At 49.2% G+C, this 17,644-nt stretch overlaps 2 protein-coding genes across 3 annotated transcripts in view; one reads left to right on the top strand and one right to left on the bottom strand.

Moving 5' to 3' along the window:
* LOC119951628 (zinc finger protein 721-like) overlaps positions 1–17,644 on the top strand; it is an 86,659-nt gene that overhangs the window by 15,347 nt on the left and 53,668 nt on the right. Inside the window, exon 3 of the mRNA XM_038774808.1 lies at positions 2,170–2,172. Coding sequence (XP_038630736.1) covers positions 2,170–2,172 — 3 coding nt within the window. The remainder of the gene's footprint in view (positions 1–2,169; positions 2,173–17,644) is intronic.
* LOC119951318 (zinc finger protein 239-like) lies at positions 12,401–16,122 on the bottom strand. 2 transcript variants are annotated; one of them, XM_038774419.1, is made up of 3 exons: positions 15,999–16,098; positions 14,760–14,865; positions 12,401–13,445 (listed from the first exon to the last, which is right to left on the bottom strand). In XM_038774419.1, exon 3 carries the CDS (start codon positions 13,323–13,325, stop codon positions 12,540–12,542), a length of 786 nt encoding a protein of 261 aa, XP_038630347.1. In that variant the 5' UTR covers positions 13,326–13,445; positions 14,760–14,865; positions 15,999–16,098; the 3' UTR covers positions 12,401–12,539. The 2 variants fall into 2 exon arrangements, with proteins under 2 accessions (XP_038630347.1, XP_038630348.1); XM_038774420.1 differs by lacking the exon at positions 14,760–14,865 and having other exon boundaries at positions 15,999–16,122.

Raw genomic sequence — 17,644 nt, 5'->3', positions numbered from 1 at the left:
GATGTAAAGTACTCATTCAGTACCTCACCTATTTCCTCTGGCTCCATGCATAGATTCCCTCCCCTGTCCTTGAGTGGGGAAAACCCTCTCCCTCTCAAGAGCTACCCTCTTGCTCTCATACTGTATACTTATAAGCCTTGGAATTTTCCTTAACCATGTTTGCCAATTACTTTTCGTGATCCCTTTTTGCCCTCCTGAATCCTTGCTTAAGTTCCTTCCTACTTTCCTTATATTCCTCATGGGCTTCATCTGATCCCAGCCTTCTAGCCCTTACAAAATGCTTCCTTTTACTTTTGCACGAAGCTCACGATATCCCTTGTTATCCAAGGTTACTGAAACTTGCCATACTTATCCTTCTTCCTCAAAGGAACATGCCGGTCCTGAATTCCTATCGACTGATATTTGAAAGTCTCCCACATGCCAGATGCTGATCTACCCTCAAACATACGCCCCAAATCTAGATTCTTCAATTCCTGCCTAACATTGTTATAATTAGCCTTCCCCCAATTTTTATTATTAACAATAATAACATTTATTTGTGTCACAAGTAGGCTGACATTAACGCTGCAATGAAGTTACTGTGAAAATCCCCAGTCGCCACATTCCGGCGCCTGTCCGGGTCACAGAGGGAGAATTCAGAATGTCCAATTCACCTAACAGCACGTCTTTCGGGACTTGTGGGAGGAAACCGGAGCACCCGGAGGAAACCCACACAGATACCCGGAGGAAACCCAAGCAAGCCCGGGGAGAACTTGCAGACTCCGCACAGACAATGACCCAAGCCGGAATCGAACCTGGGACCCTGGCGCTATGAAGCAACAGTGCTAACCACTGTGCTACCGTGCTGCCAGGTAGCACCTTCACCCGAGGACTCTTTTATATTTATCCACTGTACCTTAAAACTCACTGAATTATAGTCACTGTTCCCAAAATGCTCCCCTCCTGAGACTTCGACCACATGGCCGGGCTCATTCCCCAACACCAGGTCCAATTTCCTGAGTTGGACTATCTACATATTGTTTCAAGAAGCCCTCCTGGATGCTGCTTGCAAACTCTGCCCCATGCATGCCCCTAGCACTAAGTGAGTCCCAGTCAATATAGGGGAAGTTAAAATCCCCCACAACAACCCTGTTACTTTTACACCTTTCCAAAATCTGCCTACATATCTGCTCCTCTATCTCCCGCTGGCTGTTGGGAGGCCTGTAGTAAACCCCCAACATTGTGACTGCACCCTTCCGATTCCTGAGCTCTGCCCATATTGCCTTGCTGCTTGAGCTCTCCAAGGTGTCCTCCCACAGGATAGCTGCGATATTCTTCGCAACCTAGTGCAACTCCCCTGCCCCTTTTACATCCCCCACAATCCCGCCTCAAATATCAAAATCCTGTATCGTTTAGCTGTCAATCCTGTCCCTCCCTCAACCGAATCTCTGTAATGGCAACAACATCATAGTTCCAAGTACTAATCCAAGTTCTAAGTTCATTTGCCTTACCTGTTATACAGCTCGCTTTGAAACAAATGCACTTCAGACCATCAGTCTCGCCGTGTTAAGCAACATCTCCGTGCCTGCTCTTCCTCTGATCTTACTGGTCCTATTCTCTCGTTCCTTCTCAGTTATTTCACCTTCTGAACTATTGCTCCGGTTCCCATCCCCCTGCCCCACTAGTTTAAACCCTCCCGTGTGACACTGGCAAACCTTTCGGCCAGGATATTTATGTCCTTCCAGTTTAGATGCAACCCATCCTTCTTGTACAGGTCCCACAGATACATAAAGGACAAAAGAATGACTCGGGAGAGGGTCAGGCATCTTGAGGAACAACCGGATTATCTATGTGCAGATCCACAAGGGATGGGAGAGGTCTTAAATGAATATTTCTCGTCAGTATTTACTGCTGAGAAAGGCACAATTGTTAGGGAAATTGGGGAAATAAAAAGTGACGTCTTGAGGAGTGTACATATTACAGAGAAGGAGGTGCTGGAGGTGTTAAAGCGCATCAAGATAGATAAATCCCCGGGACCTGATGAAATGTATCCCAGGACGTTGTGGGAGGCGAGGGAGGAAATTGCCGGCCCCCTAGCTGAGATATTTAAATAATCGACAGCCACAGGAGAGGTGCAAGGGCTGTAGGGATAAGCCCGGGAACTACTTCTTCTTGTTCTTACTTCTGTAGTGGGTAAGTTGTTAGAAGGTATTCTGAGGGACAGGGTCTATAGGCATTTAGACAGGCAAGGGCTAATTAGGAAAAGTCAGCATAGCTTTGTAAGGGAAAAGTCATGTCTCACCAATTTGATTGAGTTTTTTGAAGGGGTAACCAAGAAGGTAGATGAGGGCAGTGCGGCCGATGTTGGTCTACATGGACCCCAGCAAGGCCTTTGACAAGGTACCGCACGGTAGGTTGTTGCAAAAGGTTAAATCTCACGGAATCCAGGATGATGTAGCCAATTGGATACAAAATTGGCTTGGCGACCGAAGCCAAAGGGTGGTTGTGGAGGGTTGTTTTTCAAACGAGGCCTGTGACCAGCGGTGTGCCTCAGGGATCGGTGCTGGGTCCACTGTTATTTGTTATATATATTAATAATTTGGATGAGACTATAGGAGACATGGTTAGTAAGTTTGCAGATGACACCAAGATTGGTGGCATAGTGGATAGTGAAGCAGGTTAAATAAGATTGCAAAAGGATCTTGACCAATTGGGCCAGTGGGCTGATGAATGGCAGATGGAGTTTAATTTGGATAAATGTGAGGTGATGCATTTTGGTAGCTCAAATCAGGGCAGGACCTACTCAGTTAATGGTAGGGAGTTGGGGAGAATTACAGAACAAAGTGATCTAGGGGAAAAGCTCCTTGAAATGAAGTCACAGGTGGACAGGGTGGTGAAGAAGGCAGTCAGCATGCTGGGTTTTATTGGTCAGAATATTGAATACAGGAGTTGGGATGCCTTGTTGAAGTTGTACAAGACATTGGTAAGACCACACGTGGAATACTGTGTTCAGTTCTGGTCACCCTATTACAGGAAGAATATTGTTAAACTAGAAAGAGCGCAGAAGAGATTGACTAGGATGCTACCAGGACTTGATGGTCTGAGTTATAAGGAGAGGCTGGATAGGCTGGGACTTTTTCCCCTGGAGTGGAGGAGGCTGAGAGGTGATCTGAGAGAGGGCTATGAAATAATGAGGGGCATAGATAAGGTAGATAGTCCACATCTTTTCCCAAAGGTAGAGGAGTCTAGAACTAGAGGGCATAGGTTTAAGGTGAGAGGGGAGAGATACAAAAGAGACCAGAGGGGCAATTTCTTCACACACCGGGTGGTGAGCATCTGGAACTGGCTGCCAGAGGCTGCGGTAGAGGTGGGTACAATTTTGTCCTTTAAGAAGCAGTTAGACAGTTCCATGGGCAGGGTGGGTACATAGAACATAGAACAGTACAGCACAGAACAGGCCCTTCGGCCCTCGATGTTGAGCCGAACAATGATCACCCTACTTTATACCCGTAACCCAACAATCCCCCCATTAACCTTACACTACGGGCAATTTAGCATGGCCAATCCACCTAACCGGCACATCTTTGGACTGTGAGAGGAAACCGGAGCACCCGGAGGAAACCCACGCACACACGGGGAGGACGTGCAGACTCCACACAGACAGTGACCCTGCCGGGAATCGAACCTGGGACCCTGGAGCTGTGAAGCATTGATGCTAACCACCATGCTACCGTGAGGCCCCAAGGCCGTGAGGGTACAGAGGGATATGGGCCAAATGTGGGCACGTGTGAGTAGCCTAGTGATAGAAACTGGGCGGCATTGACCAGCTGGGCCGAAGGGCCTGTTTCCATCACTTTTAAGTACAGGTACAATTAGAGCTACCCAACGTGGAAACTAAATGGGCCTCAATGATTCCTAGCCTTTGAAGATTTTACTCCTGCTGCTCCTCCACTTTGGTCCTGAGTGTGAAAAAGCAAAGAGTACCTCGAAGATCTACAAACAATTCTACTGCAGTGCACCGCACTGTTTCCAGTTCGTCTTTGAAAACCACAGGATATTTCTGAACGACATCCTAATAATATTAACCTTTTATTGACGCAAGTATGAAGTTACTGTGAAAAGCCCCTAGTTGCCACATTCCGGCGCCTGTTCGGGGAGGCTGGTACGGGAATTGAACCTGTGCTGCTGGCCTTGTTCTGCATCACAAACCAGCTGCCCAGCCCATTGAGCTAAACCATCCTCTGTCACCTTGTGTGATTTATCTCAGGATTTGTCAAACTGCGGGTCACAACCCACGGGTGGGTCACGGGCGGGCGTCGGGATGGTCGCGGAGCCATCAGTCACAGCATTCCTGATCGTGGGGGAAGTGCCCGGGCATGGTAGCTCAGTGGTTAGCACTGCTCCCTCATGGCGCCGAGGACCCGGGTTCAATCCCGGCCCTGGGTCACTGTCCGTGTGGAGTTTGCACATTCTCTCTGTTTCTCTGTGGGTCTCACCCCCACAACCCAAAGATGTACCGGGTAGGTGGACTGGCCACGCTAAATTGCCCCTTAATTGAAAACAAAATTATTGGGTACTCTAAATTTAAAAATAAGTGGGAGAAGGGCCAAACAGCTCCAACCGGCTTTTAATAATGAAGGCAGTGACCTGTTTTAAGTTGAGAAGGCCAGTCGCGACCGCCTTTTAAATGCAAACGTTACAGTCTTGAGGCGATTTTCAATAATATTAGTGTGGTAAACCACTGTAGTGTATAATATGTGTATTGTGGTAAATGGCCACTGTATTATATGTAATGTGGTAAACAACTGCCTGATGGCTCCGCCTCCCCTCGGGCCTGGTATAAAGATGGCCGACCTCAGGCCCTGCCCCAGTTCGGGATCAGAGGCCAGGAGGCTTTCTGTTTAGTGTATTAAAGCCTCAGTTACGTTCACCACTCGTCGTGTGCTCATTGATGGCATATCAATTAGCAAAGTTGAAATCTCCTCCCAAAGTAACCCTATTCCTCTCACACCTCTCTGCGATTTGCCTACATATCTGCTCCTCTGACTGTTGGGAGGCCTGTAGTACAGTCCCAGCAAAGTGGTCACCCTTTTTTTTCTTTCTAAACTCCACCCATATGGCCTCATTAGAAGAGCCTTCTCAGACATCCCTCCCTCATTACTGCAGTGATAGTCTCTTTTATCAGTAATGCAAAGCCCCTCCTCTCTTACATCACCCCCCCCCCCCCTCCCCTCATCACATTTGAGTGCTACAGTGAGAGTTTGGTGACTGAGGGAGTTAGGTGAGGAGGGAGTAAGGTGCTCCTTACATTTAATTTCCTATATTTATCAAAGAGCGTGAAGGGAGCCAGGAGTTTAGAGTACAGCTGACTGGAAGCAGAGTCGGAGGGCGGAGGTCCAGTTGGTCCACGGGGCAGCTAATTCTGTAAAGTAAGAGGGGATGGAGGCTAGGGCAGTTGCATGCTCCTCCTGTAGGATGTGGGTGGTGAGGGATACCACTGGTGTCCCCGCTGACTATACCTGCGGGAAGTGCACCCAACTCCAGCTCCTCAGAGACCGTGTTAAGGAACTGGAGCTGGAGCTGGATGAACTTTGGATCATCCGGGAGGCAGAGGGGGTTATCGAGAAGAGTTACAGGGAGGTAGCCACACCCAAGGTACTGGACAAGAGTAGCTGGGTTACAGTCAGGGGAAAGAAAACTAACAGGCAGACAGTGCAGGGATCCCTCGTGGCTGTTCCCCTTCAAAACAAGTATACCATTTTGGATGCTGTTGGGGGGGATGACCTACCGGGGGAAGGCCCCAGCGGCCAGTTCTCTGGCACTGAGTCTGGCTCTGGGGCTCAGAAGGGAAGGGGAGAGCATAGAAAAGCAATAGTAATAGGAGATTCAATGGTTAGGGGAATAGATAGGAGATTTTGTGGTCGCGAGCGAGACTCCCGAAAGGTATGATGCCTCCCGGGTGCCAGGGCCAGGGATGTCTCGGATCGTGTCTTCAGGATCCTGAAGGGGGAGGGTGAGCAGCCAGAAGTCGTGGTGCACATTGGTACCAACGACGTAGGTAGGAAAAAGGGTGTGGAGGTAATAAACAAGTTTAGGGACTTAGGCTGGAAGTTAAAGGCCAGGACAGACAGAGTTGTCATCTCTGGTTTGTTGCCGGTGCCACGTGATAGCGAGGCTAGGAATAGGGAGAGAGTGCAGTTGAACACGTAGCTGCAGGAATGGTGTAGGAGGGAGGGCTTCAGGTATTTGGATAATTGGAGCGCATTCTGGGGAAGGTGGGACCTGTACAAGCAGGACGGGTTGCATCTGAACCAGAGGGGCACCAATATCCTGGGGGGGAGGTTTTCCAGTAGTCTTCGGGAGGGTTTAAACTAATTTGGCAGGGGAATGGGAACCGGATTTGTAGTCCAGCAACTAAGGAAGCCGATATTCAGGACGCCAAAGCACGTAGTGATGCAGTGGGGAAGGTAACACTGACAAAGGAGAGTACTTGCAGGCAAGGAGATGGGTTGAAGTGTGTATACTTTAATGCAAGAAGCATCAGGAATAAGGTGGGAGAACTTGAGGCATGGATCGGTACTTGGGACTACGATGTGGTGGCCATCACAGAAACTTGGATAGAAGAGGGGCAGAAATGGTTGTTGGAGGTCCCTGGTTATAGATGTTTCAACAAGATTAGGGAGGATGGTAAAAGAAGTGGGGGGGGGGGGGGGGGTGGCATTGTTAATTAGAGATAGTATAACAGCTGCAGAAAGGCAGTTCGAGGGGGATCTGCCTACTGAGGTAATATGGGTTGAAGTCAGAAATAGGAAAGGAGCAATCACCTTGTTGGGAGTTTTCTATAGGCCCCCCAATAGCAGCAGAGATGTGGAGGAACAGATTGGGAAACAGATTTTGGAAAGGTGCAGAAGTCACAGGGTAGTAGTCATGGGCGACTTCAACTTCCCAAACATTGAGTGGAAACTCTTTAGATCAAATAGTTTGGATGGGGTAGTGTTTGTGCAGTGTGTCCAGGAAGCTTTTCTAACACAGTATGTAGATTGTCCGACCAGAGGGGAGGCCATATTGGATTTAGTACTTAATAATGAACCAGGGCAGGTGATAGTTTTGTTAGTGGGGGAGCATTTTGGAGGTAGTGACCACAATTCTGTGACTTTCACTTTAGTTATGGAGAGGGATAGGTGCGTGCAACAGGGCAAGGTTTACAACTGGGGGAAGGGTAAATACAATGCTGTCAGACAAGAATTGAAGTGCAGAAGTTGGGAACATAGGCTGTCAGGGAAGGACACAAGTGAAATGTGGAACTTGTTCAAGGAACAGGTACTGCGTGTCTTTGATATGTATATCCCTGTCAGGCAGGGAAGAGATGGTCGAGTGAGGGAACCATGGTTGACAAGAGAGGTTGAATGTCTTGTTAAGAGGAAGAAGGAGACTTATGTAAGGCTGAAGAAACAAGGTTCAGACAGGGCGCTGGAGGCATACAAGATAGCTAGGAGGGAACTGAAGAAAGGGATTAGGAGAGCTAAGAGAGGGCATGAAAAATCTTTGGCAGGTAGGATCAAGGAAAACCCCAAGGCCTTTTACACATATGTGAGAAATATGAGAATGACTAGAGCGAGGGTAGGTCCGATCAAGGACAGTAGCGGGAGATTGTGTATTGAGTCTGAAGAGATAGGAGAGGTTTTAAACAAGTATTTTTCTTCAGTATTTACAAATGAGAGGGGCCATATTGTTGGAGAGGACAGCGTGAAGCAGACTGATAAGCTCGAGGAGATACTTGTCAGGAAGGAAGATGTGTTGCGCGTTTTGAAAAACTTGAGGATAGACAAGTCTCCGGGCCTGAGGGGATATATCCAAGGATTCTATGGGAAGCAAGAAATGAAATTGCAGAGCCGTTGGCAATGATCTTTTCGTCCTCGCTGTCAACAGGGGTGGTACCAGAGGATTGGAGAGTGGCGAATGTCGTGCCCCTGTTCAAAAAAGGGAATAGGGATAACCCTGGGAATTATAGGCCAGTTAGTCTTACTTCAGTGGTAGGCAAAGTAATGGAAAGGGTACTGAGGGATAGGATTTCTGAGCATCCGGAAAGGCACTGCTTGATTAGGGATAGTCAGCACGGATTTGTGAGGGGTAGGTCTTGCCTTACAAGTCTTATTGACTTCTTTGAGGAGGTGACCAAGCATGTGGATGAAGGTAAAGCAGTGGATGTAGTGTACACACGCCGGCATCTCCACATCATGGATTTTAGTAAGGCATTTGATAAGGTTCCCCATTGTAGGCTTGTGCAGAAAGTAAGGAGGCATGGGATAGTGGGAAATTTGGCCAGTTGGATAACAAACTGGCTAACCGATAGAAGACAGAGAGTGGTGGTGGATGGCAAATATTCAGCCTGGAGCCCAGTTATCAGTGGCGTACCGCAGGGATCAGTTCTGGGTCCTCTGCTGTTTGTGATTTTCATTAACGACTTGGATGAGGGAGTTGAAGGGTGGGTCAGTAAATTTGCAGATGATACGAAGATTGGTGGAGTTGTGGATAGTGAGGAGGGCTGTTGTCGGCTTCTAAGAGACATAGATAGGATGCAGAGCTGGGCTGAGAAGTGGCAGATGGAGTTTAACACTGACAAGTGTGAGGTTGTCCATTTTGGAAGGACAAATATGAATGTGGAATACAGGGTTAACGGTAGGGTTCTTGGCAATGTGGAGGAGCAGAGAGATCTTGGGGTCTATGTTCATAGATCTTTGAAAGTTGCCACTCAAGTGGATAGAGCTGTGAAGAAGGCCTATGGTGTGCTAGCGTTCATTAGCAGAGGGATTGAATTTAAGAGCCGTGAGGTGATGATGAAGCTTTACAAAACCTTGGTCAGGCCACATTTGGAGTACTGTGTGCAGTTCTGGTCGCCTCATTTTAGGAAGGATGTGGAAGCTTTGGAAAAGGTGCAAAGGAGATTTACCAGGATGTTGCCTGGAATGGAGAGTAGGTCAAACGAGGAAAGGTTGAGGGTGATAGGCCTTTTCTCATTAGAACGGAGAAGGATGAGGGACGACCTGATAGAGGTTTATAAGATGATCAGGGGAATAGATAGAGTAGACAGTCAGAGACTTTTTCCCCGGGTGGAACACACCATTACAAGGGGACATCAATTTAAGATAAATGTTGGAAGATATAGAGGGGATGTCAGAGGTAGGTTCTTTACCCAGAGAGTAGTGGGGACATGGAATGCACTGCCTGTGGAAGTAGTTGAGTCGGAAACATTAGGGACCTTCAAGCGGCTATTGGATAGGTACATGGATTAGTGTAGAATAATGGAGTGTAGATTAACTTCTTCTTAAGGGTAGGACGGTAGCATTATGGATAGCACAATTGCTTCACAGCTCCAGGGTCCCAGGTTCGATTCCGGCTTGGGTCACTATCTGTGCGGAGTCTGCACATCCTCCCCGTGTGTGCGTGGGTTTCCTCCGGGTGCTCCGGTTTCCTCCCACAGTCCAAAGATGTGCAGGTTGGGTGGATTGGCCATGAAAAATTGCCTTTAGTGTCCAAAATTCTATGATTAACCTAGGACAAAAGTTCGGCACAACATCGTGGGCCGAAGGGCCTGTTCTGTGCTGTATTTCTCTATCTATCACACTTGAAGCTGCTATGCCCTGGAATGTTGAGTTGACAGACCTGCCCTTCTTGCAACCATGTCTCAGTAATTGCAACAATATATTTCCACATGCTGATCAATACTCTAAGTGCCTTATCAGTCAGGCTCCTTGCATTAAAATAGATGCAATTTTCCTTTCCAGTCCTTCCCTGTGCCTTACCATGCCCATGTCTTCAATGTCTGGTGGACTGGAGACGGTACGGTAGCACAGTGGTTAGCTGTGTTGCTTCACAGTGCCAGGGACCCGGGTTCGATTCTTGGCTTTGGTGACTGTGCGGAATCTGTACCTTCTCCCTGTGTGTCTGCGTGGGTTTCCTCCGGGTGCTCCGGTTTCCTCCCACACGTCCCGCAAAACGTGCTGTTGGGTGAATTGGACATTCTGAATTCTCCCCGTGTACCCGAACAGGTGCCGAAATGTGGCGACTAGGGGCTTTTCACAGTAACTTCATTGCAGCGTTAATGTCAGCCTACTTGTGACACAAACAAAGATTATTATGATTATTCTCCTTCTATATTTGATTGAACCGTTCACCCAACTATACATCTTTGTTTAATAAATTTAGAGTTCCCAATTATTATTTCCAATGAAGCACTGTGCCACCGTGCAGCCCTCCCAACTGTACAGCTACTCTATGTCCCCCCTCTCCCCGCCAGATTAGTTTTAAATCTCCCCTTCGCTGTTTAAAGGCTGCTCTGAAGATTTCAAACATCCACAAATTCATAGCATATGGGGACTTAGAAAATGAACAAACTCTGGGTCAAAAATAGACACTGAATGAAATGTCTTCTTGCAAGTTTTAAAGTTGCTCCTTTTTTGGATCTTTTTCATGTGAAACTACAGAAGTAATGCGAATGTTTGAATTGGTAAGAATGGGGAACTGAACCGCCTTGACAAACACAGAGGAAGACATGCAGACATTTACCCCGAGAGCGACAGAAGCCTCAAGCACTTGAGCAAGAGTTTTGGATGACCTCACATTTCTGCGTGCGGTGGCAGGTGATTTGAGGAGCTGGTCAGGAATGTATTGGAATCATCGAGTGTAAAGGTAACATGGGCATGGGGGATGCAGCAGATACGCTGAAGTGAGGGTTGCTACAGTGCAGAAGGAGGCCATTTGGCCTATAAAATCCGCTCCGACCCTCTGAAAGAACACCTATCCAGGCCCACTTACACGCCCAATCCCCTTAACCCCATCTAACCTGCACATCTTTTGGACACTAAGGGGGGACAATTTAGCATGGCCAATTCACCTTACCTTTGGACTGTGGGGCGAAACCAGACACCCGGAGGAAACCCATGCAGGCACAGGGAGAATGTGCCAACTTGGCACAGTCACCCAAGGCCGGAATCGAACCTGGGTGCCTGGCGCCATGAGGCAGCAGTGCGAACCACTGTGCCACCCCCGTGGAATGGAGACAGGAGGCATTACAGAGATTCCAATATCTTGGAGTCAAATCGGACACCGAGAGTGTGGTTCACCATCAGACAGCTCCCGGGGAAGAGGGGTGGCCTCGGTAGTATGGGAACTGAATTTGCAATGGTAACTGAGGACAATGGGCCCATATTTTCTGCCCCCGTGGCACGTTCCATGGTAGCAGAGTTGGCCCGCCATTGGTCGGCAGCAGGATTTCCCGGTCCTGCCATTGGCAAAGGGGGCTTCCCACTGTTCGCACTCTCGCCACCGGCGGGAATGGCTGGAAAATCCCGCCCTATGGCTTTGGTCGTCCCAATTTTTAATTTCTGCTCATCCAGTCCTGGTTGTGGGAGGGGCCGAGGATAGATCCTTGGGAGACCCACGTACAAGGACGTTGGAGAGGGAGGGTGGAGTTGGGGAGGTAGATTGTGGGAATCATAGAATCTACAGTGCAGAAGGAGGCCATTCGGCCCATCAGGTCTGCACCGGCTCTTGTAAAGAGCACCCTACCCAAGGTCAACACCTCCACCCTATCCCCATAACCCAGTAAACCCACCCAACACTAAGGACAATTTTGGACACTAAGGGCAATTTATCATGGCCAATCCACCCAACCTGCACATCTTTGGACTGTGGGAGGAAACCGGAGCACTCGGAGGAAACCCACGCACACACGGGGAGGATGTGCAGACTCCACACAGACAGTGACCCAAGCCGGAATCGATCCTGAGACCCTGGAGCTGTGAAGCGATTGTGCTATCCACAATGCTACCGTGCTGCCCTCTAGGGAATAGGGAGGACAAGGTTTGTTTTCTCAGGGTGATGGTGCGGCAGGGTGGTTAACAGGAGGGAAAAGGATGAGCGTTCCAGCCTCGGACAATGGGGAACTTTAGAGTCGGTTTAGTCCAGTGCGCTAGTGGATGGGAGGGAAGCACAGGAAGTCGGCACGGTAGCACAGTGGTTAGCACTGTTGCTTCACAGCTTCAGGGTCCCAGGTTCGATTCCCGGCTTGGGTCACTGTCTGTGCGAAGTCTGCACGTTCTCCCTGTGTCTGCGTGGGTTTCCTCCGGGTGCTCCGGTTTCCCCCCACAACTCCCGAAAGACGTGCTGTTGGGTGAATTGGACATTCTGAATTCTCCCTCTGTGACCCGGACAGGCGCCGGAATGTGGCGACTGGGGGATTCTCACAGTAACTTCATTACAGTGTTAATGTCAGCCTACTTGTGACAATAAAGATTATTTAAATAATTATTATTAAGCAGCAGAGGCAGTTGGCGGAGGAGGACGGGGAGAGGGAAAGCACTTCAAAGAACTAACTTACGTTAGACATATTACAAATATTCGACACAGTGCATTTGGTACAAAGTTGATTTATTTGACTTTTATCTGCAATATTAGCCCCGATAGCTGGGCTGAAGTTTATTAACATCGGCAGAAATAAGACACCCATGAATGTGGTTCAGTCCTGAATATCAATTAACAGCAAACTCCCATCGCTGTACTCATTCATGAACTCGCTGGTGTCTCAGCCGGCTGGATGACCGAGTGAATCCCTTCCCACACTCGGGACAGGTGAAGAGCCTCTCCCCAGTGTGAATTCGCTGGTGTGTCTGCAAGTGGGAAGACTGAGCGAATCCCTTCCCACAATGGGAGCAGGTGAACGGTCTCTCTCCGGTGTGAATGCGCCGGTGAATGTTGAGTTGAGCCGATCGCCTGAAGCCAGTCCCACATTGAGAGCACCTGAACGGTCTCTCGCCAGTGTGAACACGCTGATGGCGCATCAGATTTGTCGAACTCTTATAGCACTTCCCACAATCTGGGCATTTAAAAGGTCTCTTGTCAATGTGAACTTGTTGGTGTCTTAATAGGTTGGATGAATCATTAAATCCCTTCCCACACTCGGAGCAGCTGAGAGGTCTCTCCCCAGTGTGGATTCTCTGGTGTCTCATTAGGTCGGACGACTGAATGAATCCCTTCCCACACTCGGAGCAGGTAAACGGCCTCTCCCCAGTGTGAGTGCGCTGGTGTGCCAGCAGGTGGGACGACCGAGAGAATCTATTCCCACACACGGAGCAGGTGAACGGCCTCTCCCCACTGTGAACTCGCTGGTGCGTCAGTAGGTCGCTTGACTGAGTGAATCGCTTCCCACACGCGGAGCAGGTGAACGGCCTCTCCCCAGTGTGACTACGCCGATGAATCTCCAGCTCCGATGGGTAACTGAATCCCTTCCCACAGTCCTCACATTTCCACGGTTTCTCGCGAGGGCGAACAGCGCCGTTTGCTTCCATGTTCAAAGGCTGATGATATTCAGGTCCTGACGAATCGAGTGACTCTTGTCAGATCCTGATGTGATGCTTGGCTTCCAGTTCCCCCGACTGCAAATCCTCCCCTTCTAACAGCCCGTGAATCTGATTTAAAACAGGAAAAAGAGGGTGAGATAGAACCCACAAAAACACAAAGGCAAGTCTTGAAATTGAGCTGAATAAATGTGAGGGGCCGGCATGAGGAAAGATTGACCATGAAAGGTGCTAGATTGTTGTAAATACCCAACCGATTCACTATGTCCTTCAGTGTTGTTGGAACTGCACTCATTCAGACAAGTGGGGAGTGTTCCATTACACTCCTGACTTGTGCCTTGTAGATGGTGGACAGGCTTTGGGGGTCAGGAGGTGAGTTGCTCGCCATAGAATTCCTGACCTTTGACCTGCCCTGGTAGCCACAGTATTTTCTATTGATAAATTTAGAGTGGCAAATTATTTTTTTTTCAATTAAGGGGAATTTAGCTTGGCCAATCCATCTAACCGGCACACCTTTGGGTTGATGGGTGAAACCCACGCAGGCACGGGGAGAACGTGCAGAACCGTGGTAGCCACAGTATTAATAGTCCAGTTCAGTTGTTGATTGTGGGGGATTCAGCGATGGTAATGCCATTGAATGTCAAGGGGCAGTGGTTTAGATTTCTCTCTTTAGGAGATGGTCATTGCCAGGCACTTGTGTGGCGCGAATGTAATTTGCCACTTGTCTGCCCAAGCCTGGATATTGTCCAGGCCTTGCTGCATTTGGACATGGACTGCATCATTATCTGAGGTGTCACGAATGGTGCTGAATATTGTGCAGTCATCCGCAAACATCCCCATGTCTGACCTTATGATGGAAGGAAGGTCATTGATGAAGCAGCTGAAGATGGTTGGGCCTTGGACACGAACCTGAGGAACTCAGCTTGTGGTCTTGCCAGCTGAAGAAACAATTTGACTGTTTTGAATTATAAAATCTCCAGCTGGAGGCTGCAGCTGCAAAGATATCAGAAGCTCTGGAGTTGGGGAAAAGTCTCCCAGTTTAGGAAATCCCCGGGGAGCTGGGGGTGATGTCACCGCGCAGTTGTGGGTGTGTGATGACATCACAGACAGGAAGACCGAACATCTGGATCTGTGCAAACCAGTGATCGCCACACATTACGGAGGATGTGACGGTCCTTGAGAGGGTGTGGAGGAGATCTACCAGAATGGTTCCAGGAATGAGGGATTATAGTTGCGATTTAGGTTGGAGAAACTGGGGTAGTAGGGAGGTTTGATTGTGGTATCCAAGATTATGATAGGTTTAGGTAAAGTAGATAAAGAAAAGCCGTTCACATCAGCTGAATGTGTGAGGATTTGGGCAAGATCTACAGGGGGGGATATATGAGGTAGAACTGTTTAACGCATGATCTGGTATTCAACGCTTACACTCAAATGCCGTTAGTGTCCAGCTCCTGGTGAATTATGCAACGTTATCGGTTCTTGATGTGAGATTTGGCTTGGGTTTCCTGCCTGCAAATCCTCTTCTAAAACCCTGTGGAAGAAGTTCAGACATCACCACTATCAGTCCATAGAATCCCAAAAGTGCAGAAGGAGACCATTTGGCCCATCAAGTCTGTACCAACATTCCAAAAAGCATTCAACCTGGGGCCACTCCTCCACCCTAGTCCAAAAACGTGCAGGTTAGGTGGATTGGCCATGATAAATTGCCCTTAGTGACCAAAAAGGTTAGGAGGGGTTATTGGGTTACGGGGATAGGGTGGAAGTGAGGGTTTAAGTGAGTCGGTGCAGACTCGATGGGCCGAATGGCCTCCTTCTGCACTGTATGTTCTATCCCCGTACCCCTGTGCATTGACCATGGCCAATCCACATGATCTGCACAACTTTGGACTGTGGGAGGCAACCGGAGGAAACTCACGCAGCCATGGGGAGAAAGTGCAAACTCCACGTAAACAGTCAATCAAGGTCAGAATTGAACCCAAGTCTATGGCACTGTGAGGCAGCAATGCTAACCACCGTGCCAGAATAGATAATTCAGAAGGAGACAAATATTTCTCTTTGGCTCGAATTTGCTGTGTGTAAATCCTCCCATGCTAACATCCTGTAAAAGGAATTTCCAAAATCAACTATCCCCAATCTAGGATAGAAATTCATGAATTCCCCTGTCCCCTAGCCCAGGATTGCTGTACATGCATTCTGCTGCATATTTTCCTCTCATTGTTGGCGGCAGTCCCTTGATTCGAGGGTGAAGTCGATTGGGTGGTGAGTTTCAGGCATGGGTCTTCATGTGACTGAACAGACTTGTCTTGATCTTTGGACACATGGGGCAGGAGGTCCAATGGAGGTAGTAGGATGCGGAGATCTGGGTTTATTTCCCTTTCTTTCCTACTCTGCCTCATCAATAAGACATTGGGAGTCAAAGACTAATCCAGTTTGATGGACAAGTTGTCTCCATTCTGAACAATGGGGAACAAGCCCCTCCCACTCATTGAAAATACTGCCCCCAACAAAGATGGCGACGGGCATGCGCCCTGATGCACGTTGCCCCGAATAGAAATGGCGGCTGCCACCCCGGTCAGTGCAACAATGGGCGAGCGGCAACTTGTTTTTCGGTGGTTCGCGGCTTCACACAATATGTCCGAAAAGCTATTCACTCCCTTCACCCACCGGATCCGTCGGTCTCCCTAGCCCGCCATCTTTCCACCTGCCGATTCCGCATCCGGGGAAGAAGCATCTCTCCCTCCACCGCCATTGCTGGCACTGCGCATGCTTCACTCACAGTCCAGCCCCGCCTCTCAGTCACTCCCATTGATTGGAGGACCAGCCGCTCCCGCTCGGCCCTCCAGTCCCGCCCCCTCTGTTCCTGTTGGTCAACAGCTGCCGCCAATCACTCTCCGGGCATTGTGACGTTTACACATTGTGACATTGCCACAGGCTCAGCTGACTTGCTGATTTTTGGCAACATTTTCTGTTTGGTAACAAGAGCTGGAGATGGATGGATGGATTAGAGCTCGCAGGGCATTGGGAGTCCCCGGCTGTTCGGGGACAGGGCAGGTTGGCAGTGCCAGGGTGCTGGGGCAGTGTCCCGGTGTCAGGTTGACAATGTCAGGGGCAGCATGGTGGCACAGCTAAACTGCTGCCTCACGGCGCTGAGGTCCCAGGTTCGATCCCAGCTCTGGGTCACTGTCCGTGTGGAGTTTGCACATTCTCCCCGTGTCTGCGTGGGTTTCGCCCCCACAACCCAAAGAAGTGCAGAGTAGGTGGATTGGCTACACTAAATTGCCCCTTAATTGGAAAAAAATTGATTGGGTATCCAAATTTATTTTTAAAAAGGTGGACAATGTCAGGGTGCTGGGGCAGTGCCAGGTCAGCAGTGTCAGGTTGCCAAGAACGTGTCCAGATGTCAGTTTGGCAATGTAAGGATGCCAGGGTAGTGCCCAAGATGCTGGGTCAGTGCCTGGATGCCAGTTTGGCAGCGTCAGGGTGCTGGGGCAGTGCCTGGGTGCCAGGTTTGTGTTATCAGTGCCTGGGTGCCAAGTTGGTAGTAACAAGAGGTAAGGCTGAGGGGAGGGGTGCCTAAGAAGGGATGCCATGATGGTTGGGGTAGTGAAGGGTGGGTGCTTAAGCCCTCAGCAACCCCATAGCACGGTATGCTCACTTCGGGGGTGGGTGGGGTGGGGTGGGGGGGGGGGGGGGGCAATGTCCCAATACTCACTAGGATGGGTGGGTGTGTATCAGGGTCACGCTCATGTTCGGGGGGGGGGTTGCTCAAGGTAACTTTCAAAGTGATGTAGGAGGCTGCCCCTTGGTCAAGGGTTGGGTGTGTGGGGGGACATGTAAATTCACTTTGACATTGAGGCACCCTTTCAAAATAGCGCCTTTCGTTCCCTGCTTCGAAAAAAGTGTGGGATTGACTGGTGAGAGGCTCCCCAAGCCCCCAATAAATGATGAAGTATGGGTGAATACAGGTCTGAATCTCACCCAAAAAGCCATCCCACCAAACCCGCCAAAATGACACAATTGCCTGCCAATCAACCTAACCTGCACATCTGGACTGCGGGTGGATACCGGAGTACCCGGAGGAAATCCATGCAGACACGGGGAGAACATGCAAACTCTGCACCGTTCACCCAAGGCCAGGAATCGAACCCGGGTCCCTGGCGCTGTTCTGCATCAAAACAGTGAAAGACAGTATTAAACTTAACGAATAAGGATATACTTGCATAAAGACGAGTGGCAGGTCAGTAGATTAGAAAGCATATAAAGAACATCAAAAAATGACAAAAAGATTGATTGACAGGGAATAACTAGAG

This window comes from Scyliorhinus canicula, chromosome 17 (genome assembly GCF_902713615.1).
Source record: "Scyliorhinus canicula chromosome 17, sScyCan1.1, whole genome shotgun sequence".
NCBI classification, from domain to species: domain Eukaryota; kingdom Metazoa; phylum Chordata; class Chondrichthyes; order Carcharhiniformes; family Scyliorhinidae; genus Scyliorhinus; species Scyliorhinus canicula.
The sequence above is the reverse complement of the archived record's forward strand: the minus strand, read 5'-3'. Positions and strand labels throughout refer to the sequence as shown.